Here is a 23,874-nt window from a genome sequence, read left to right as displayed (position 1 = left end):
TATATATATATATATATATATATATATATATATATACTGTAAATACCCTGATGTACTATTATACTATTGATAGCCTACTAAAAAGTCCAAAGTAGGCTATTATTAGTATTACAGTTACATAAAAGCATAGATTTAATGTATAAGTTTGTAAAAGCAGTGTGTAGACTAAGTCATCCAGTCAATATTAGCCTATAAAATTCATTTTTAGCATTTCATTTTACCATGCTGCAATTGTGATTGGCTACTTATCTTTATTTAAAATAAAGATGTGGTTATAGTGTTTAATTGTCTCTTTTACTAAAGCAAGCTAAATCCATGTTTAACATGCTTCTGCTTTATGTATTTCATAGCGTCTAAATTGACGTAGCCTATAGCCTACATTCATGTTTGCATCATTCGCATACATTGTTATCGTCTCACCATTAATTTTGAAGGAAATTAAATAGATTCCGTTGGTGTAATTCGACTCGATCAATACGGTCTCTCAGCTGATTTATGCCTCATGCTTTTTTCTAATACATTTTCTTTTTAGCAATACACCCTGAAAGCTTGGGGGCACCTTGTCCGTATGCTGCTCTCGGGGGCGAGCCCCTCGAATGTGTGCGTGCGCGCAAGAGCGTGTTTGAGTGTGTGAGAGCGTGTGAATGTGTGTGTGTGTGTGTATGAGTGTGAGTGAGTGATTGTGAGTGTGTGCGTGCGTGCGCGCGTGTCTGCTCTGCTGTTGCTGCCCTTTGATCCCTGCATTAGCGTTAGTTAGGGGCTCGGAGACACACTTGCACCGAGAGCAGCCATAGTCAAGACACGGCAACAACAACAGCGGCACCTCCTCCGCCTGTGTTCCCATTCCCCAACAATACACTTTAAACCGAGCAAAGCCAGGTGCACGAAGAAGTCCCTGCCATCACTGGCGCCTCCAGTCTCAATGGGAAAAACCTTTTTTCTTCTTATCCCTAAACAAGGACGAGAATGTGATTAAAAACGGGGGAAAATGCCAAGGAGGAAGCAGGAGCAACCCAAGCGCCTGCCTTCACGTAAGTCCTTCACTCGATTTGTTCAATTTTAACGGCTCTCCGTGTGTTTTGTGCAGTAGTTTAGGGTTAAAGAGGTGAAACAGACAAAAGACTCGGCGTAGGTTATTTCTCCCTTTTTAGGTCCGAGCGAGGCAGCCATGTTGTTGGCGATGGGTAACGTTAGCTAGGCAGTGAGTGGATAAATGATACGTGGCTTTATTAGGAGTATAATCGATAGAGGTCCGGTTCCGCTAAAGGTTGCGGTCAGTTGGCATATGTGTCGGTTGTGTGTGAGGAATAACGGCCGAGCGTTTTCGGTAATGTGCTCGCCTCTGCTAGGTCGCTTTTCGGGTAGAAAGGGGAGGATCTGGGAGTCTGGCCGCAATAAAATGAAGGGTCAGTCGGATCAGACAAGCCAGAGTCTGGCTCCCCATACCCTAGTGTTCCTGGTTAGCAATAGCGCTATCTAGCAACGCTCGGTAAACTTCATTTCCTCGGCGTTAAACGTGTAACTTTCGCCTCATAGTTTTGCTGCTCCAAATCGCGGAACCGAATTTGTTCGCGCTTGTTTGTCGTCGACTTTAAAAAGTGTGAAGAGATTTCTCTCTCTCCCCCCCACCCAAGCCAATGTAATTTTTTTTCTACCCCTCCCAGTCTGCATGCAGGCTATGTGACAGAGCCATGGTCGGTCACCTGAAGTTCAGGGTTTTTCCCCCCTTCCCTTTGCAGCCATTCATTGCAGACAGACTACGATCAATAACGCGGTTAGAAAAGGGAAACGACAGTTATGCTCTGCTACGTTGCTGAAAATAACGCGGTGCCGCAGCATAAACCTATTGTTATTCCGTGTTGTTGATTTTGGTGGGAGGTCGGTTTACTTTTGTACATTTGACCCTCCGTATCTTGGATGTTCGTATTGTGCCTTTATCGGTCCAGATAATGAAAAAGCTGCGATAACACACTCCGGCCACTAGAGGATTGCTTAGATGGTAGTAGGCAAGACAAGGATTATTAAAGGAATTATCCGAGAGTGACATTTTCTGCTCTTGATAATTTCTGCTCAATACATGCGTAAGCAAAGAGCTCAATTAGTCATAGTGGTATGCAAATGTAATGAATAATTGAGTGATTCATCTTTAACAAAGATGGCTTGATACATTTATCTTATGACAGTATCTTCATTTCTTAAATGTCAGACCATGCCAGCTGTTCATCATAGCCAGCCACCATCAACAAGGCACTTCTAGTTGTCTCTTTTATTTAGTTTACTTACATAGTTTTCTTTTTAATTTCAAAGGGTATGAGGAATGAATAAGCTCCTGCACCTTTCACAATTTAATATGTCTGACATTAAATCAAATGTACATTACAGAGTTATCTTTGTAGCCTCACACACAATATACACAGATGCACGGTTTATTTTTATTTTGTGGTAATATTCACTGATCTGCTCAGGTGTTTGACCTAGGGCTGAACTTGGGAAATAGCAGCGGTTGGCACGGAGGCATAGAGGTGGAGACTGGGTGACTGTGTGTTTTGTGTGTGTGTGTGTGTGTGTGTGTGTGTGTGTGTGTGTGTGTGAGAGACACACTGAGTGACAGGGAGATATTTGGACAGTGAGTCTTCACTCATACGGTATGCTGCATAAGGAGTAAGCTATATGGTTGAACTGCACAGAACAGGGTCGTGATATTTATATCATATATACCTGTGTGTGTGTGTGTGTGTGTGTGTGTGTGTATATATATATATATATATATATATATATATATATATATATCCCTCCCTCTGCATACCAAGGCTTCTTTTAGGGAGTTTGTCCCCTGAATATGTTTTCCTCATTGGTTACTAAAATCTATGTTTTCTAAAGCGTATTTAGAGTGCGGTGTGATTATGAAATACATGCAGTAGTTTTTTGTGACGGCCCTCCAGCTATTGTTAATGATTAGATGGAGATTGCAGTATGGCTCATTGATACTTTGATAAGTTTTACATTTTCTTCCAGAAAAGTGTCTTGGTCAACTGGAGTGAGTCACTGTGTTAACAGGGACACATGTATACTCATAGTTGATACATGTTTTTGTGATATGACTCAGTGTGGCAAAATTGAAATAGATTTTATATTGTTGTGTAGAAGACATGAAATCATGTTTTAGCACCTACTGTAGTTGCCCACCTAGGGTAATGGCAATTGATTGTCCAATTCAACACCCAAATGTACCCTGGTCCCTGGAGTGAAATTTTCACTACTAAGATTTTATTTTAAACAAGCCCTCCTTTATAATTATATATTAATATAAGGTATATTTAAGGATAGGCTTTGATAGGTTCAAATGTAAAATAATTAATAGGTTAAACCAGTTTTATTATGATTAAAAAAAACATTGTAACATATTAGGGACATTTTGAGATTCAACAATTAAAATACATGAGGTTGTGTGTAAGCTGTATTTCACACAGCAATACTGTATGGATCTGTCAAACATGAAGTCCACTATTTTCTGTCTTTTGGGCAAGAGGACTAAAGTGTCAACCTTTCAATTAAGCTGCTTTGTAATTGGTCTGGAACAAAAATACCCTTCACCCACGTATCTGAAATCATGTACTTCTGTGTAGGCACTGAACTGGAGCACTGCTGTGCCTGTGTTCCTGGGTTTAAATGAAAGCCTTTTTCTGATTTAGAAGTTGTTTCCCTCCTCAGTCAACAAACTGTCACAGGAAAATACGAATTTGTCAGAAGCTTTTTGCGCTTTGTTTTGGATCTTCCCACTCTAGAATGGAAGTGTCACCTCATGCCATTCGCTGTCAGTCTGTGTGTCTTCATTATTCAGCCAACAACACCCTGGTGATGTGCCAGCCAACAAGCACAATATCGAGCTTCAAATCTCTTCATCTGTGGTGAAAAAGGGCAAGCTAATACAATGGCTTTAATGCTGGAGGTGCTTTATCTTAGCACAGACCCAGATATATGGGTTGTGTAGCCCAGTGTGCACTATTCTATTGTCTGTGGCACAGCTTGTGAGAGGAGACTATTCTTTAAGTGTGTGTGCACGGCACGCACATGTGAAAGTGAACAGGCAACCCTTGTGTTTTTGTGTGTGTGTCTGTGGGTACATAGCTGGCTATGGAGGTCACAGTACAGTATGGCGCCTTCACTCTGACAAGTAAACATGACCTTTGGTGCCACAATGCAAACTGCCATTCTTTATGACCTTGCAGTGTGTTATTGTTTGTGTAATTTTGCTGCCTTATTATTCACTCTTTAAAGTTAGAGTTAATGAAAATGCTGGTAAGGTTTAATGTTTCATTTTTGTGATTTCAAAAATGACATTAAATTATAGAGATGTTCCGATACCATTTATTTCCTTCCCCATACCTATTCCGATAGCTGAACTTGATTATTGGCAGATACTGTAGTAGTAGTAGTAGTAGTAGTAGTAGTAGTAGTGAGTACAAATCCGATACCAGTGCATTGTAGTACCAGTCAAAAGTTTGGACACGCTTTCCCATTCAAGTGAACAAGAAAGCGTGTCCAAACCAAACATGTCCAAACTTTTGACTGGTACTTTGTCTATATATATATTATTATTATTTTTAACAGCTGTATACTACTATCCCTGTATGAATGTGATATGCTTTCTATCATTGTTGTAGGGCTTGGCTCAGGTTAAACCCTTTTGTAAAACATGAAAACATACAGAAAATAAATGCCATTGAACTATTATCCAGTTTGACAGCAGTCATAACGGGAAAAAGAACATAATTCAACTACTTTAAAGTAGATTTTCTTCCCTTTCTTCTTCTCAGTTACGTGGTATTGACTCGGAAACAACTCCATTAAATTAGTCAGAATAGGCCTAAGTATTCAATATTGATTGGCGAAATGTACATACTATAGCCTATGTTGTCATTAGATCACACAAGTCCCCTTAACATTTCTCATGTCTCATATCATTGTCATTCTTGTCCTCGAAGTCTTTAAAAGTAATTGGTGAGTATGTTAAAAATATAGACTTAGAGAGAGTCCATATCATGAGGAGCACAACCTTAAGTGTATTGGGAGGGAAATTTGTGTTCTTCTTACCTATACCCTGGTAATCTACATTTGAGATGGAGATATTTTTAACATTTCTAGACAGATATCAGCTCCTCTTGGCCAGCCAATAGCTGACTGACTGGGTGGCTCTCTACCTTACTGTAATGGCGGGTCACTGGCTCCCTTCCACTTCCTATGATTATAATGACCTTGGTGGGACTGGGGCTTGAAAAACATTAGATTAAGGGGAAAGGAAAATTAGAGGAGGTTTCCATTTCGCTCTTGGCATAAAATTGGTGGGGTATTTCTGCCAAGAATCCCGAACCTCACCACCACCACTATGCCCCCCCCCCCCCCCCACCCAAGTTGATGGGGCTTGGATGCTCTGGCGGTGTCGGGCGGGTAGAGCTCAAGCGAATAATGATACACAGGCTTTAACTTAGAAATGAATTAAAGGGCAGGGGAAAGGTGGTGGATGCCTCGTTCACTATACACTGTCACAGAGAGCATAGAAACCTGCTTTCAGTGATCATTCAGTGGCCAAACTGGACTCTCTTTTGTTAGTTTTGCTAGTAAATGAAAACACTGATGCGAATAAACAGGTAGTTGGGTAAGATTTAATGGGCCTGGCTAAGCCTCAGGGTGTAGATCTTACACAAACGTTAACCTTATTTGCTACTATAGACAATTGGCAAGGCACATATATCAAACCAAGCAGGGTGGTTTATCATGTCAGTGATACATTTCAGGGTTAATGCAACTTACAAATAAATGTTTCTTAAGAATTAAAGCTCCCTGCGGGTCTGTATGTTACCCAAGAATAACACGTGAAATAAGAATTTTCTTAGCATAACCTCTTTTTTTTTTCACTCTACCCAGATTTTCACGACCTTCCAAACCTAGTCACAAGGCTATTTAACTAAAACTTCACTTAAACTAGCACAGAGAATAGAGCGTGATGTCGGACAAACTTTGTGTCTCATCATCCCCTTTGTATTTTAAGCCCCCCCCTCTAGATGTCATAGCCCCATACAACGTTCCAGCCTCTAATAACTCTCCGCTCAAAATAGTAGCTGGTTATTTCCACAAGTCAGTAAAATGAGATTCTTGTATGTTTGGACAATATGTTTGAACGATATGATAACTGTATTGTTTTAGGGTGTAGTTTTTGTAGGCATAGTAATAGTATGTGTTTTTATTTCAAATCCATACAGGACTTTAGCCACGGACTAAGTGCAGTCTGTTACTTGGCAGAAAAGCTTTGATGGTGTGCTAGTTGTTGTCTGTTAGCTAAACTATGCTAGTAGAAGTAGCCCAGTCCATCTATCTAATATAATATAAACAGTGTGGCAAAAGGAAATAATAAGCGGGCGCCCGGATAGCTCAGTTGGTAGAGCATGCACCCATATATAGAGGTTTACTTCTCGACGCAGCGGGCCCGGGTTCGACTCCGACCTGCGGCCCTTTGCTTCATGTCATTCCCCCTCTCTCTCCCCTTTCATGTCTTCAGCTGTCCTGTCAAAAATAAAGGCCGAAAATGCCCAAAAATAATCTTAAAGAAAGAAATAATAAGCAAAAGCTTGAAGACTCCTATTTTATTTAGATCTCCTGTTTAGGAGCATTGTGGATTCCTGGTAAATTATAGCAACCCAGTGTGACACATCAGGATCAGACAAAACCTGTGTTTCTACATTGTTCAAACCAAGTCAGCGGAAGCTATTTGTGATAATGGACTTTCTAAACTTGACTTAGACTGCTAAATTGTTATTCTTATCTTGTCTCATAAACCAGACATCTTCTTGATTACAAAATGGTTGAGGTCACTGGAAAGAGGTCTGAGTGTTTAATTATTTAGCAATAAAAAGTGTTTTCATCGGAAGAGCTGCTTAAGTGTTTACATGTGCATGTAAGAGGCTAGTTGTGTCCCAGAAGTTGTTCACCCAAAGTTTTTAAGTTGCTCAAAAAATAAAGTGACAGAGCATCTTTATTGAAAGAAAAATAATGTTGTTCTTTAAGCTTTGTTTTATTTGATTATTAAATATTATGTTCTATAATAATGTATATGTTCAGCGGGAGTTTGACGGATTTCATTCACCCAGGGCTGGGTATTTAATCTGAACACTTTTTGAGTACCAACTGAAACGGGTTTTTTGCACCAGTTATCAAAAACTGTCAAACAAAAGGTGCTACTGAATGCTTGGTCAGATTCTTGTTGTAGTTTACTTGTTCGTTTATCAACTTTAACTTTATTAACTTTAAAGTGGTACTTTTGCAGGATTAATTGTGGAGAAACTCAGTTTTACAGATGGTTCATTAACTACATTTATATTGTGCTTTTCTAGTCTTAACCACCTCTCAAAGAGCACAGCTCTGTCGATTACATCAACTAATCGATTAATCGACAAAATCATATAAGTGTTAGTCGACTAAGAATTTCTTTAGTCGAGGACAGCCCTAGTGGAAATGTATTTTTTCTTCAGATCTTTGTTATCTAATCATTTCAAAGTGCCTTCTCTAAGCAGAAAATCCCCAGCAGCACACAATCAGGTAACTGTATTGGTCCTAATACCTCCAGTACAGTACCTGCCTGTCTGCCTGGTCTCAATCAGAACCCCCTCTGTGTGGAGTGGAAGTGCCTCAGCCTTGGTAACGATTTTTCCCGTGTTGACAAGTCACAACATGGAGATCTACAGCTCGGAGAGCAGCCCTTTGGCTACGCAGAGCCCTGCTTGCACTGAGTAATAGCAATCTCACAGGAGTAGCAGGCTTTCAGCTGGCAGCAGTTCATACGGAACAGCTCGCCGGTGCAGCTGGGAAAGACAGAGCAGAGTGGAGAGGGAGAGAGGAGATGGTGGTGGTAGCAGTGGATATGGAGAGAGGGAGGGAGGAAGTGTAGAGGAAGAGCTGTTAAGAGCTTTGGGCGGTTTCTCTGTTGTTGTACCACACAAGTGCATCCAGGCCCTGCAGGACAAGCCTTTAACAGGCATGAGGGATGGAGAGCATGAGAGGAGAGGAGGAGGAGGAGGAGGAGGAGGAGGAGGAGGTGGTGGTGGTGGTCTGGGGAGCTGAAGCCGGCCAGTCGTGCCAGACGCCCGCTCTAAACAGGGATGTGATTTATTGTTGGACTCTGTCTCACGTTTCACTCCTAGAAAGACACTAAAATTACATTGTACAGAGATAAAGAACTTCCTCAATTGTCTTAGAAGAAAGACCATCGCCTGTAGGCTGTGAAGATTTCTTTTTGGAGCATGTGGTACATCTTTAACCAGTGTGTGAAATTGAGTTTTTTTGAAAGGTTTTGGCATATGGTGCCATCTTATTTTAGTTTTTTTGCTGATGGATTCTGCTTTGGTCATTGCTTTTCAACTATCCCTACAAACCTACTGCTTTAGCATTTTATACGTTAACTGTCCATAAAGCTGCTCTTTGAAATGTAGTTACCCAGAGTAGGTCATCAGAGTATGTCTATTTCGCCAGGGGGCTTTAAAAAGCCTTTAGGCCAACAGGTTGATCTTTGTTGCCCTCGCTGAATGTCCTTTGCACAGCGCAGTGCTATGAGATGACCTCACTTCCTGTGTGGGTAGAGTGGGGCAGGAGGCCTCTTACACATACATGCAGACAGACTCTCTCTCAAGCACAGCCTGGCGCTAGTTAGCCTTTAGTGCACTAGCCAGGCTAACCCCTTCTCTCCTCTTGGTGTGTGGAAGTGTTTCTACGTTGCACATTTAGGCAGTCAAGAGCAAGGCTCAGGCTAATGTCTTTAACTAGCCGGCATGTCTTTAACAGCTGGGTGTCTGCAGCTTTTTGGGACGTAGGATCAGTTTTATAGGGAGATTAAGAGTACAGAGAAGGGGTGGGGGCTGTTACAGACACAGGATAGCAGGACCATAAGGCAGCGGCAGCTCTCTAAGGAAACAATATATCACCTCTAAAAGCAGAGTGGAAGTGTTTGGCTCCGGGACAAAAATCCTGAGAAGTTAAAATCATTGATGTGATGTCATCTCGGAGAAAGCCATTGTCAGTGCAGTGTGAGGTTATTTATGATGCTGAAAATGCAGGTGAGCATCTTGACTAATTCAGTGCTGTAGAGGAGGCTTCCCTATTTGCACAATGTGGTCATAGCATCTCGGAGTACATTAAACGAACAATGTGACTCAGGTCTCATCCTTCCATTGTTTACCAAGGGCATTTGGTCACTTGATTTTGTCCTTGTGATGCTAATGAGATTAGCTAATCACTGGATATGTCATTCTGAGTGAGGAGCCCTTTAGCTTATGGTACCTGTAAGAACCATAACCACACGTAGAAACAAATGAAGCTGGACAAATTAGCACACTAAGGTAATGGATGAATGTTGTAGGTATCAAGCCATTCTAAAAAAAGTGAATGTAATGGCTCAGCTCATGATTGCCCGTATGTTCCCACTCCCCACGGGTGTTTTGAATGGGGGCCATATTGGTTCAGATTGCCATGTCATTAATCCCTCGTACTCTACAGGGGAGTGGTCAGCGGCAGATGTATTTGCACTACCTCCAGAAGGCTTTCTAGATTAGCACAAATCCTCCCAGAAAAACTGTTTAAAAACCTAATTTGGCACGCACAGCCAGACTTTGTGCTCATAGCTGGCCAAAGACAGCCATCCCTCCCTCTACATCTCATTCTCTCTGAACCCCCTTTTTTTACTAAATTTTTTTTAATCCCCCCACCTTGTGGTTCTCAGAGCTTAGCCCCGTGTCGATTTGGTCAGGGCAGTGTAATTGTTTGGAAACTCAGTTCTGCCATTTGCATGCAGCAAGCAGCCACTTTTCTAGTTTCAGTGGTTTGACCTTGTTGTACCTGCCAGCCAGAAATGAGATCATCAGAAGAGTAGACGAGAAGCTGACATCTCTCCTCCACCTACCCATGGCTTTAAGTGATGGTTGTCATAGCAATCATTATGCCACAGAACAGACTCAGTGGGTGAAGGATGGCTTTGAATGCGGCAGCCTCAGGTCACAACCTGGTTATGACAGAACAGATAGACCTATAAGGGTTGGTTGCAGTACACAGTCTGCACAAAGTAAACAGCCGCAGACATCGCATGTCAAGTTCATATGGATTTTTTTTGGGGGGGGCGGGGGGTAAAATTATTGAGGCAATGTCTTTTTATACCTTGGAGAAAGCGAGACAGGTATTGGTGTAACGGAGAGGGGAAGAGCAGCATGGGACGAACAATGCCTCTCATTCCCATCAGCTGCCCTGGCCAGCATTTAACATGGAGATTGGAAACGGAATAAGCTCTCCCCCCATTCTCCCTGGACCTGCATGTAAATGAGGTTAGCGGTTAGCATTTCCTGCTGTGCCACAGCAATTCTTCTTCCTCTCTTGCTCCCTGTTTTTCCTTTTTTTTTTTTTTTAAATAATGGCCTGAAAGTGCTCCCCCTTTCCTGGGGTAGGGACCGGGACCAATCCTGATTAGTGTCCCTGTCCAAAGTGACAGGCTAAAATCCAAGCAGGCACTGCCTTGGGTGCCTCTGCCAAACAGCCGTCAAAGCAATACCACCATAAAAAAGGCATCTTTCCCCCCTCCCCCTCAATTCTCAAGATTCCCTCCCTCTTTCGTCTTCCTCGCTCCTCTGCTCATTCTCCCTTGTCGTCCATTCTGAGTGTCTCTAATAGACACTGCCTCCATCGCTCTAACACACTGTCCCGTTACATACATTACATGCGTACACATATAGAATTACCTCTCACTCTACAACCACCTCCCACTGGACCTTGCTTTGTATCCCTGGGTGGACTGGCTGCTATAGAGCCGAGTGTCCCTTTTGCCAGTAGGGTGATCTACAAACAATACATGGACGCTGTACACACTCCCACCTTCCACCCTCCCACTCTCTCTCACTTCTCCTCCACAGACACACAATCACCTCTGTGAGGAGCTTCAGTATGCCAGAAAACTACGCAGCAGGGTGATGGCCTGTTCTTTTTCGCACTTGTTCCAAAGAATGTACCCTGTCTACTTGAGAATGCTAGCGCAACATCCACATCTTGGTTGAATGAGGTTACTTTGTCAACCGGAGGACAAATTGATGGGATCTGACTAGTATGTCAAGTGGCTTATAATTAGTAGTTTTCACACACCAAAAAAATCACATCAAATGGTAATCTGAGCGGTGTGTAAGCCAATTTCGCCTGATAGGAAGCAAATACGCGAGGGAGTTATATTAGTTGAACAGTTGCAGGCATATGCTGATTACTCAGTGTTTGAGAAGAGGAATTTGTGAAAAATATTACTCTTAAGTCTGCATAGAAGCTCTAATGGTTAAAGTGGTTATCATCAGGCTGTCTTCTGGATTTGTAACTGTGCCAGTCTATGTGAAACACTGTATACAGTACACAACACCCTGTAAAACAACCACTGCTGCACAGTAAATTGATCTGGTTATGTCGTAATGCTATCAAATATATTTTTGGTAAGCAATCCAGCATTGGGCATTTATAGGAAAAGAGCTTGTGTTGTTGTGAGCACTTATGTGTCAGAGGCATAATTCTTGCATTTTTTACACACGCATGTAGAAACACTTGAGTTTTTATCTACCATATGTGGTGTTTTAAAGTGTGCTGCATGTGTTTGCCTGTACTCCGTTTCACAAAGAAGGATGCCACCCACATATGCCTATTCCTATGAGAGGGAACGGCTTGAGTCTTGATAAATATGAACAGCTCTTTCTAACGGAATCAAGAGAGTTTGTGTTGTTGTCTAGTGTTTAGACACTAGCAATAAGCCCCATTTATCACGCAACCTATGAATGAAGTTTGTTCAAGCAATTATGTTTAAAAACTTCCCAGTTCCTCTACATAGGGGAACCTTGTCTTTTTTACTTGTTACAGTGATCACTTTGAGAACAATTATATTATATGTGCATAGTCTGATGTAAACCAATATTCATTTGCATCAGGACTCACCCAGTTTAAAATGGGAATAGATTTTTGCTGCTGAGTAATACCCCTCACCGACACCATGCTGTTAAACCCCCCAACACACTCATATCTTTTGGGGTTTCTTCCTTGCATTCCTTGGATGGAAACCTTTTGTTGCCAAACATTTTCTAAATACAATAGCAGTTGTTATTTTTGTAAAATTATACCAGGAAATCTTCATCACTTATTAACAAACACATGATGTCCAATGAGTGAGAGACTAACCTTGTGACCAACACTACATATTCCATAATCTGAAATGTCATTTTGTGATTTTTAAAATGGTAATGCTATCAGTTTTGTAGTGTGGAATATGGTAATCCACAGATGGTCATTGTAGCTGTTATTGTCAAAAATAATCAAATGATCTTCATTCAATAGAGATCTGTATAAAATTGCTTTCAAAGACAAGAGGACAACCCTGTCGGACAGGAAATCTTCTTTTCTAATGGCTGCTTAGATAATTTAACCAGTTCTCGTAAAGCAGATTCAATAAAAAAGCATGACTCGTTGTTACCAAAAACACTGAAAGCAGTGAATAAGCCATTCATAAAAAAATAAAACCTTTGGAAGAGCGTTTGACAGTAAAACCATCCAGTAAGCGTAAGCGTGTGAGAGTCGATCCGCACTGTTTGTTAACCACACAAACCCGATCCACAAACTGCCAACTTTATGAATTACGGGGCTTCAGACCAAAAAAAAAGCGATCCGCCGATTTTCCGCAGGGTTGTGCAATGGGTGGAGTGTCAATGAAACATTTGTGTGACGTCCTGTTGTGTTCTTAAACCCCCCAACAAAGCACAAGTAGACATTATAATTGACAATTACTGTTTTCCGTCAGATCGTTAAAAACTTTTGGCTACTTGGAATGCTGCTTTGTCACTTTTTGACCTGCCTGTGGGTCGACTCGCACATCCTACTGCATGTAGTCCCGCCATAGAGGCTGTCCCTTAGACACAGGCATCGGTTTGGCTCTGTTACGGCTCTATGACTACCTCCGCAACAACTCTGTCCCCCATTCAGTTTTCGCAACTTTTACACAAACGGCAAAAAAGAAAAACCTAATTATTTTTTGTGGTCAGAAACAACATTTTATAAAGCACAGCTTTTATTTCTTTTTATTTATTTATTAATTATTAATTAATTTTAAGTTATTATAAGTTTAGATATCAAGTGAATGTACAGCAGAGTTTGCAGTTTTGTGCAGGAAAAGTTAACACCTGTTTTCCGGCGCGCTTTGTGACGTTGAACGTGACGCACCCGTCTACTGGCTATGGGAAAGGAGTCTATCTAATTTTTTTAGAATGTTTACCAGTGTTTATAAAACGGTTGAAAAGTAGCCGCTGCTGTGCCGCAAAGCACCACGGAGGAGAGAGAGATGCTGTTGATGAAGTACACGTTTATTTTCTCTTTTACAAAGGCGAGAAGGAAAAGGATTTTCCTAACTCTCCCTAAATCTTGTCTATGAATATTTTCGTGAATTTAAGTTATAACCTTATGGTTTTCTGTTTCTTTCTCTGGGCAATGTGCAGCAGTAACAGGATATCAATTAGGGGTGTTGAAATTAATCATTGCATCGATGCATCGTGATGCGGATCTGGACGATTCTGCATCAATGCAGCAACCGACCATAATCGATTGTTGCCTAATGATGTTGATTGTTGATTTTCTGGTCACTGCTTTTTTTCGTTTTTGCCTTTTTGTCTAAAAAAATTTTATTTAAATTTAACAATATATTAATGTTTTAAAGTACTTAAATATATAATAAGCAAACCTAAGTCACCTAATAATAATAATAATAATAATAATAATAATAATAATAATAATGTATACTTTATTTATCCCGCAAGGGGAAATTACAATACCTAACACATAACTACAATAATTTAACAAATAACAGTTACACTATTAACAAGTAAGAACTAAATAAATGTTGTTGAGTTGGTATGCCAACCAGCTTCAAACTTTAGCAGTTCTTTTGCAGAAAAATGACCATATTTGCCTTCTCTGGCAAGATACTACACCTCTCCTGACTTATGGCATGTCCTGCACAGGAGAAAACTCTCTCAGGTGGTGTCCAAGAGGCCGGGACCACACAGTGAGGAGTTTGAAAGGGCACCAGGCTACAGGGTCTTGTCCTGAGCGATAGACTAGCAGACGCTAGTCTATCGTAATAGAGTGTAATATGTTTACTAGCGATCACGTGCAGTGAATGGTTAATATGCCTTTACGTCCGTTTTGGTGAGCACAGAGGGAAAATATGCCATTTAAAAAGTAGCCTACATTTACGATGGCTAGCTAACGGTAGACTACAGAGAAAGTGTGATATTTTTACGTCCGTTTCGGAGCGTGTACAAAAAGCCGTCTATCAGCTGTGATTGTAGAGTGCATGTCGGGGGAATAGCACGGACACACGCTTCACACCACAAGCGGGCACGTGCGCCACTCGGCGTAAAAGGGAGAAAGAAAAAAGAGTCTGCTACTGTCTGGAGCGACAGAGGGAAAATATTTCAGTCAGAACTGAAATGAGGAACCGAAATTTGCGTTCTAATCCGGTCCGAATACTACCGTTTGCGTAGGAACCGGTTCCATAATGGAACCGGGTTTCGGTACCCAACCCTAATCGTTATCGTTGTAGTTATCGTTGTTGGTGTGGTCGGCCCTTTAGTCAGGGATCCAGTAGCTTGGAGAACTATTTAGGGTGACTCCTGCCATGAACATAGAAATGTGCTTGGGTTATATATTACGTGTATCATATTTGTTTGTCATATTAGTGGGTTTAATCTGGCTGATTTTAAACAGAACCTTCACTTACACAACAGGCACGATATCCATCCATCCATCCATGACTGGCACTAGCAGCTAATACATCCATGAAAACAATAAGGGCCCTCTGTGTATTTATGCATTTTCCTATGTTAATTTGATGAATGGCATTTTATTTAGTCAGAAATAGTTGCCATCAGGGTGTGTACGGTATGACAATATACTTTATATGGTGTGGTCGCTGTTGTAAACCACTGAGTTTGATTGTCTGACTGTTTGATTTGTGTAAATTATAATTCAGATGTTTGTATCAAAGTGATAATTAGTCAAAAATGGACATTCCTGTCTGGATATTTTATGGATCGATAATTTATTTACTGATGGCCGATAGCTATCATTGACAGCCTTATTAACAGTTGGCTAGTTAGGCTATGTTGGAGGCTTGTCATTACCAAGGGGATGGCCTTGATGACTTGGGTAGCATGCAACAAATTGACACTAAAACATATCATCTGTAGGTTGTTTGAGAGACGTCAATGAAGTCAGTGTTTTCAACAGGTGGGGATTTTGGGGAAGTTGACCTCTAACATTCAACACTTGCCCTAATTTCAGATTTGGGAAGTCATTTTTATCTACAGTAGACTCTACGGTGGCACATGAATGCATCATTCTGGCTGTTTTTTCATCATTCTGCTTTTATGTTGCACTTCATTGTAGACATTTGAAAAAGAACAATACTAAATAGAGTATGGTGCAGAGATTAGAACGTGTTGAAATGGGCATTGGTAGACAGAGATGGGATCTCATGTGTAATAGATGTTTTGATGCTGTTTTTGGGACTGTGACAGCGAACATTAGCCCATTTTCACTCACCAATTAGTGTCATTAGCTGGATACTGCAGTTTGCTTCAAGCCTGGGCTGTAGATTATGGCTCAAATGATAATCCTTTAATCATGTAGTAAGATACTCTGTGTTCAACTACAGAGGGTGTTCTTAAGTGAGAGAAAAGAGTTCTAAAATTGCAATATGTCTATTTCTGGTCGATTAGTTACTCAAGCAGGCTTTCCTGTAATGAAAATATTCACACATTTGCATCAGGATGTTGTTGTGAAATGGAAATTGACTCTGGAATGTGGGAAAAATGTTAAATTGGCCATAACTGCCGGAGCCACATTAACGACACTGCTCACTGCAATTGAACTAAAATGATAAAGTGATACTTGGCAGCAAATACATCTGAATTTAACTTTTGAGTTTTGGAAAACAGGTTTGTTAATCCCAATTTGTATACCCATTTTTAATGCAGATATATATCTAACACTCATATTCAGATGTCACAACATTAGAGACACAGTAAATGTACAGCAAGACACGGTCTGTCCAAAGCATGTGCGTAAATTGCACACTAACTTCCAGTCCAGGTTATTTTTAAGGCAGGACAATAAAGTTACTAATCAGATTCAGTTGCTATATCCTCTAATCAAAATCTTTGTAATTTGTCAGTTTATGCTGCAAAGATGCAATAAACATACCACTTCTTGCCCTCCAGCAGTTTAGGTCCATAGCTTTGATGACACATCTGAGGTGATGAGCAAGTTGTTTTTTTTTTTTTTTAAACATGAGATGCTAAATATGGAAGGGAAAAATAAACCAGGGGGTAAAGTGCACTTCATCTGCAATGAGGAATTTCAGAGGTCTGGGGCTCTCAGTCGTCTCATTCTCTTCCAAGAACACTTCTCCTTCCTGTTTCACCTCTGGCATGCCGCCCAAAGTACCCACAAACCACGGAGGCCAAGGCCGAAAATACACAGATGGTAATTTGCACTACATTTCAATACGTCTCAACCGCCATTAAATATAGCCCTGCTGCCTGCGCCCTGATCCTCACTGAGAGTATCGCCTCACCTCAAATTCCAACTAAGAGATGAGCTCTTTACGCCTTTGTCAGAGTACCAGTTGTACGGGATGACAGAGATAGTTGGAGTGAGAATGAAGGAGTTGATTCTGAGTTTTCATAATGTCTAACATGAACCTCAATCAATACACAGGAGGATTTCTTTCCTCCTGGGTCAAGACATCGTGTCAACATAATTAATTGCTAGAGGGATGTTTAATGGTTTAGCTTACTCTTGCATGGAAGAAAAATTTGTGTCAGTTTTTGAAGTCACTTACAAGAAAGGCCTTGACAACTACTATATAATTGCCTACATATATACTGCATGCATGTAAAGAAGTGGTGTTACTTCCCAACACAAGGCAAATGCTATCACACCATCACCAAGTTCATCAAAAGTAAATAAGTTACCTGCTCCATTGTGTGACATTTTGCTTTAGTGAGCACGTCTTGCTCATACCCTTGTTGGTTGTCATGTTTCATCAACTTCCTAATGGAAATAACACGATGGATAAACTTTGGAGCAATTTCGTATCATCTCATTTGAAGGGGGGGGGGATATGTCTGCTAGCTTCCACACTTCCAGCTGGATTAATGTAGAGCATCGGTGCTTAATATATTTATTTTGAATATTAGTATTCCCGGTTATGAAAACAGGAGAAGAGGGAAAGGGATGAAGGGAGGGACATATAAGAAGAAGAAGAAAAATCGCAGGTGTAAAAGAGATAAAACAATTGAGAGATTATGGAAAAGGGGAAGGGAAGCGATCCTGATCCAGTGTGTCCCAATTAATGGAATTACCTTCCTCCTCAAGAGGACTGTTAGTCATTTGCAGAGACGGGAGCCCGCCAGTAGAGCGTCTCTCCCACCATATTTTCCAGCAGGCGCTAAGAAGGCAGCCCTGACCGCCGGGCGTGCTCATTAGCATAGCCCGCGGCCGTGGCAACCCCCGCCAGGGCCCAGCCGGACACTTAATTACCGCCGTGGCTCCTTCCTCAGTACATCCATACTCACTGCCCTCTTTCCCATGTCCTGCTCTACCTCCTTGACCCACCCTCAAAGACACACACATGCACACACCAATACCATATCCCCCTCCCAATCATAGCAGGGAAGATGTAATACTAATCATTTTGCCGATGTAGATGTGATTGTTTTAGTCTTGGTATGTTGTGGCAGTCTTTTATGTTATTTTACTTTTTATGGCTTTGTGGTCAGCAATCTTTGCGATTTTAGTGATTCCCTGACCTGCATTACCTCGCTCTAGCGCTCGCTCCCTCTCTCTTTGCCTCTCTTACTCTCATTGCTATATTAGCTCATGGGCATGACTCTCGTTTTGACATTGGCACAGTATTGTTGCACCCCTGTCCAGCCTTAATCGGCTAATGGCCTCCTCTTCTTTCTTGCCGAGCCAAATAAACCCCTCACTTAACCATCCCTCTATCTGCCCCTTCCTTCGCATCTCCTCTCCCTCTGCTCAGGCCTGGGGTCAGTGAGGCCAGAGAGAGAGAGAGAGAGAGAGAGACCTCCTGGCCAACCTTACTCCAGTCCCTTGCTCTTCTCTAACTTTCACTCTTCCCTTTACCAGCAATCATTCTGTTTGACAAGGAGCTATGGCTGACTCCCGTACTAAATTCATATGTATGTGCATGCACACACATACATGCACCTCTCTCTGACCTAGAAAAGCCATGGCCAAAATAATCCTGCCAAGTTCACAAGTGGAGATTGTTGACAGCACTGCGTGGTAAAACAATGAACAAGTACTCTACCTGTAATGTCAAACTGTTTTTAGCTGTTACAGGCTGTGAGCTCCTTGTCTGTTTTTTTGTGACAGGTTAACACAACACACAGGTTTCCAAACAGTTTAAGTTGCAGAGGTGCTGCATCAAAAATAATTTTAGCTGCTCAGTGTACATCTCTGTTCAAGCTCAAGCCAGACAGTTTATTCTAGCCTGTCTCAGGCATCACGGCCTTCTCTTTATGTAACCTCAGCTTGCACTTTGACTTGTTATGGCTCTCTTTGTCTACAATGTGGTGGCGCTATACATCTTTGTGGCCCAGAGAGAAAATCCCCCGCTGCTGCACCACTGAATCACCCGTGTGTGAGTGATAACAGATCCAGACTGCTGAGCACCCCGCAGCTGTTTGTCTCAACATGCAAGTCATCCCCGCCATTACACCACTAAATAGTTCCCTTTCAGTAGCAGACGCTTGCCGCCTGGGCCCGTATCTCCATGCTTCCATCACTGGGGGGGGGGTTGCAGTTACTGTTGCAGAGCCAGCCATTGTACTGGAGGCAAAGCAGTTGAATGCAGTGGGGTGAGGACTTCAGCATTAAATCACACTCTTGGCTGTGGGTTTGTAGTCTAAACTGTAATATGTATGCACGTGCATTATGTTTGTCCCCTTGCGTTTGGTGGGCATACAGCAGCAGTTGTGAGAACAGAGCTCAGACGAGGCCCCCTTAGAGCTTGGGCTGGAGACCATGACCTTGGGAAATGTCATTCCGCCCACGGGGGTGGCTCGCCTGTGACACAATGCCATGGTAGTGGAGTGCATCAGTTCACTGTAGCACTCTGGCAGAAGCCTAGTGGTGTAGTGTTGCGTTCAGCTGTACCTAACCCTGAGGTTTAAAAGTGAACCTAGGAAGCAAGAGAGTTCAGCCACAAAGCTGAGACCTTGGGTCAGCAATCTAGCGATTTCCCTCTAACCACATTACAGCCATTAGTGGCTCTTACTGCTTTTCACATGTCACATGGAAATGGGTCAAGCCCTGCCCTGCATGACTCACTGGCTCTTTCTCCCTCTCTTTCATTCATGTTAACCCTACTCAGGTGGCAAAATTGCTTCAAGGAGCATAGGAAAATTGGGTTCACAATCGGCATGTGACGTTTTCATTCACCTTTTTAAACAGTCTTAAGAGGTGTGAAGAGTCAGGCATGTTGTTCTCATCACTCTCTTAACATCTTGCATTGTTTGTATAGGCCTACATGTATGTGAAGTCTATTAGACATGCCTTCATAACTGGGTTGGAGAGCCCTAAGGCCATTATTATTACGGCTGCCTTGGTCTCTGGCATTTCCTGTCAGCTTTTGGTTATGTGTTACTGAAAAATGTAAGATGTGCGAGAGACAGAAATGAGAAGATGTTTGGAAGTGTGTAAGCCCTGTTTGATATTTGTTGCAGCAGGAGAGTAGCGGCCATAGTGGGTTGTGACTGTGGTCACCTTTGTGGATCATGGCGAGCCACGTTGGCCAGATGTCAGACAACTCTAATGATCCCAACAGGTTGCTGGGCTGGGTTGCCTGGCAACCGTTTTGCCTTTGCCTGTGAACAGAGAGCAGGCCCACCAGGCCTCCGTCAGGGTCGCGAGGGTGAAGACAGCTTTGGTGTGTGGATATACTGTATGTATGTTGGTGTGTGAAACATTTGAAACAATCTTTTATTGACACGTTTTTGCAACTGTATGAGTGCCAATTTTTTGCCACTTTTTTATCAGATGTTTTGTGAGGTTGTGTACAGTAACCCAAAGAGGTGGGGATGAACACTCAGTTTTGACATTATTTTTTGCCCAGGCTTGGTGCTTTTGACATATTCTTATGGAGGTTTGTTAATATGTATCAGGGAATATTCACTTCTCTTTGTTCGCCCTTGTCTGGCAAGCTGTAATGTTTTGCTTATGAATATTGATACATGAAGTGTATATTAATGACCCTTGGTGACCTTAACCCTATCCTTATTGGCTCCCTGGTGGTATCTGCAGGCTCATGAATATTAATCTAGTTCTGTAACCTCCATTACCCTAATCTTTGCTGTCTAGCCTCCCAGAAGGACCCGTTGTCATGGTAACCCCTTTACTAGACTCTTCCAGACCAAGGGTGGGAAAAATACGGTTAAAAAAGGACAGAAAAATCTAAATTACTCAAACATCTTGCATGCTCCCTGCATAAAGCAGCTATTGTATAACAAAGGTTGAACTTGTGTGTAATTTTAGTGGTCTTCTCGCTGAGCAATGAAGTGTATATTTTGCAGATTCAAATGGCCATTCCACTTTGGTTGGGTTTGGGCAGGTAATAGTGTTTGGTAATGTTCAAAATTGTGGTCTCAATTAGGCATCCACATAGTACAGAGCACTAATTGCTTTGTATCATCAGACAAGCAAGGATGGGAAATAATAAAAGTTAATAGTAAGTAGTTATTTCCAATGTTACAAGCTGTCTAGCCGGAAGCTATGCCTATGCCCTCTACTTAAGTCTTAGTAAAGTTAAAGTGTTTGATGTAGATGAATTCATAATCAGGATACTCAAATGTTTAGCTGGAAGAGAATGCCTAGTCTAACTGTTCACTAGAGCAATATGATGATATCTATGTCCCAATACTTGCACAGCATTTATTTCTATTCCCTCACAGTAATGTTATGTTCTTTCTCCTCTTCCAGATGTAGACAGCAATGAGGAAGGAGGGCCTGATGACAGACCTGTGGAGGAGGAAGGCTGGTTTGGGAATGCTTCTGACACACGCTCAGAGTCGTCGTCCTATGGAGACACCCAGGATGAGCTCCTCCCGGCCAGGGGCTCCTCTCCTGATGAGCGGCCTGGAGTCAGCACTGGGTCCGGGGACCACGATACCTGTGGAGGTGAGAGCTCATTGGGTTGCCCCACACCCGTCCATCGTGCCTCTTTGGAACTTCTTGGACTGGATGGAGGTGCATTCTCGGCCCAGGACACACTCTCTTCTGTGGTATCATCACTGTATGGTGAGGCAGCATCTCGGGCTCTGGGAAAACCCCTCAGCAGTAACCTACGGCGCCTCCTAGAGGCTGGGTCGCTGAAACTTGACACTGGGGAGCTCCTGGGTCGTTCATCCAGGGGAGGTGCTGGGGGGGAATCTCCTCCAATAGGTTTAGCCCCACCTCTGACCCTCTCCCCATCTTCCCACCATGCCCAGCAGTTAAGTGCTCTTGCCCGAAAACTGGCCAATAACAACAACAGCGGCTCAGCCTCGCCAGCCTCCTTGGCACCCTCAGTCACCAACATTAAGCAAGAGCCTCTTGACCCCTTTAACTCCGTCACCCCTAGTAACGGCAGTGGCTTTGTATGGGCAGGTGTTGCAGATAAATGGCCACCGGCCAGCTGCTCCACGCCATGCGGCTCCAGCCTGTCCCCAGACTCTGCAATCCAGAAGTTAAAAGCAGCAGCGAATGCTGTACTTCAAGACAAGAATGCCGTGGCCTCCTCCTCAACGACTTCTTCCTCCTCCTCCACCTCTGCCTCATCTGCGGTGCCCGCGCTCGGAGGCAGTGGTCGAGGAGATGACGTGGTGCGCTTTGATGCCTTCAACTCTCCATTCAGCCCACAGTCAGCTAGCTCCACCCTCGCTGCACTTTCCAAGAAAGTCAGTGAGCGGAGCCAAGCCTCGTCAACGACCAGTGCTGCTACTGACCACCAATCCTCAGCCAGTTCCTTTCTCTCACTTGTGTCAATGACCTCTTCTGCTGCCTTGCTCAAAGAGGTGGCAGCCAGGGCAGCGGGAAACCTGCTGGCAGAGAAGAAGGATGGTTCCTCCTTGGCAACTGCTGGGGTCCTCCAAGAGGATGTGAAGCCCTTGCTGGACAAGAACCAGAAGGCTACCACACCCTCTACACCCACCCAGAGCCTGGACTTGCTGTTGCCCTCTACTCCAAAGAGCAGAGGCAAGCCCAACAGCCAAGCAGGTAATATAAAGTAATACTATATGCACAGCAATCACTATATGCATAGTAATAGTACAACTACATTGATCAACTGGTCACACCAATAAAGATAAGAAGAGTAGAGCTCAGCTTAGGTTAGGTACCTTTTGGATATTTTTCCAGTGAAAATATGTTTTTCTTTAGTGAGACACACTCTATTGTTGCCTTGTGTTAAACACAGAATCAGGCTATTTAAGATTAACCAAGGTTGCTACAATGAAATAAAATGACCTTATGTCTGTGTAGAAGAGAGACACTATGAAGGTTCAAGATCATTTCAGCTGAACTCCATTTATGGAAGTTTTTCATATTCCTTTACAATACCGTTTTCTTTTGGAAAAGAATGGTGCTAATTTGCCTGAGGTGTCATTATAATTCTTCCCATTCAACATTCACCAAAGAACTACTAACACTTAAAACTGATTAGTACTGATAGAATTAAAACTTATATTGCAATGGAGGCGTGGCTCCTAAAAGATAAAATGTCTTTGCTGTCATTGTGTGGGAGATTAGCAGGTTTACTTGTCACCAAAAAAAGGCATCATTCTGATCTTCGATGACATATTTTCTCTGGTCTTGTAATGGTTTTGTTCTCACCTCACTGGTGCTAAAGTAGCGAGTAGTGTAGCCTCAGCTTAACTGTCAGCCGAGCATAGAGCATAGGCGAGAGAAAACAGCCCTGGCTGGCCTTCTAGTCTGGGAAATGGTCTGTCGGCTCGACGGGGGGTTCAGACTGAGACCTCACTGCCTTCCCAGACCAGCTCGTTTGTGCTCGGATGTGCGTGCTGCCAAAAGGGGGCCGTCAGTGTGTGCTCGGCACAGTGGGGAGCCCTGGAGTCCATATCCATCTCGGCAGCCTCCTCCTGGCTTCAAACCCCACTAGCCAGAACCCTCTGCACTGATCAGCACAGCAGACTTAAGGCCAAACACATCATACTTTCCACTGACTGGATACAGATACACACACACACACACACACACACACTCACACTCACACTCACACTCACACTCTCACGCTCTCTCTCACACTCACACTCTCTCTCTCTCTCTCTCTCTCTCTCTCTCTCTCTCTCTCTCTCTCTCTCTCTCTCTCCCCCCCTTCCCTCTTATGTTCTCTCTCTCTGTTACTCACAAATGGCCATGCAGTATATTCTGTAAGTGTACTCAGATGTAGACATATAACCAAACAAGGGTGCACACAAAGATCTCACTCTTGCACAGGGACTGAGAAAGCTTCAAAGTGCAGGCTCTTGCTAAGTAGCCTTTAGGGAGAGCAGAATGTTTTCAGGGAGATGGATGGGCACTTTTGAAGGATTGTGTCGCAACCCCGCCAAATCTAAAATGGCTGGATCAAATTGACTTCAGACAGATGAGGCAGTCGATGTAATATTCTGTGATCTGCATGCTAAAAAGGGGGTCTGCTCTAACCCGCGAGCCGTCAAGGTCGAGCAGCGCTGTAAAAATGCAGGT

General features: G+C 42.7%; 1 protein-coding gene across 4 annotated transcripts in view; it reads left to right on the top strand.

Moving 5' to 3' along the window:
* Positions 1 to 651: 651 nt before the first annotated feature.
* Positions 652 to 23,874, top strand: part of znf827 (zinc finger protein 827) — a 77,910-nt gene continuing 54,687 nt past the window's right edge. For 2 of the 4 annotated variants that reach the window (XM_031276800.2, XM_031276801.2), the window contains exons 1-2: positions 656 to 1,031; positions 21,112 to 22,386. In XM_031276800.2, coding sequence (XP_031132660.1) covers positions 989 to 1,031; positions 21,112 to 22,386 — 1,318 coding nt within the window. In that variant the 5' untranslated portion in view covers positions 656 to 988. Of the gene's footprint in view, positions 1,032 to 21,111; positions 22,387 to 23,874 lie in introns of all 4 variants that reach the window. The other 2 variants (XM_031276799.2, XM_031276798.2) reach the window with 2 other exon arrangements.

Source organism: Sander lucioperca, chromosome 4, assembly GCF_008315115.2.
Source record: "Sander lucioperca isolate FBNREF2018 chromosome 4, SLUC_FBN_1.2, whole genome shotgun sequence".
Taxonomy (NCBI): domain Eukaryota; kingdom Metazoa; phylum Chordata; class Actinopteri; order Perciformes; family Percidae; genus Sander; species Sander lucioperca.
The sequence above is the reverse complement of the archived record's forward strand: the minus strand, read 5'-3'. Positions and strand labels throughout refer to the sequence as shown.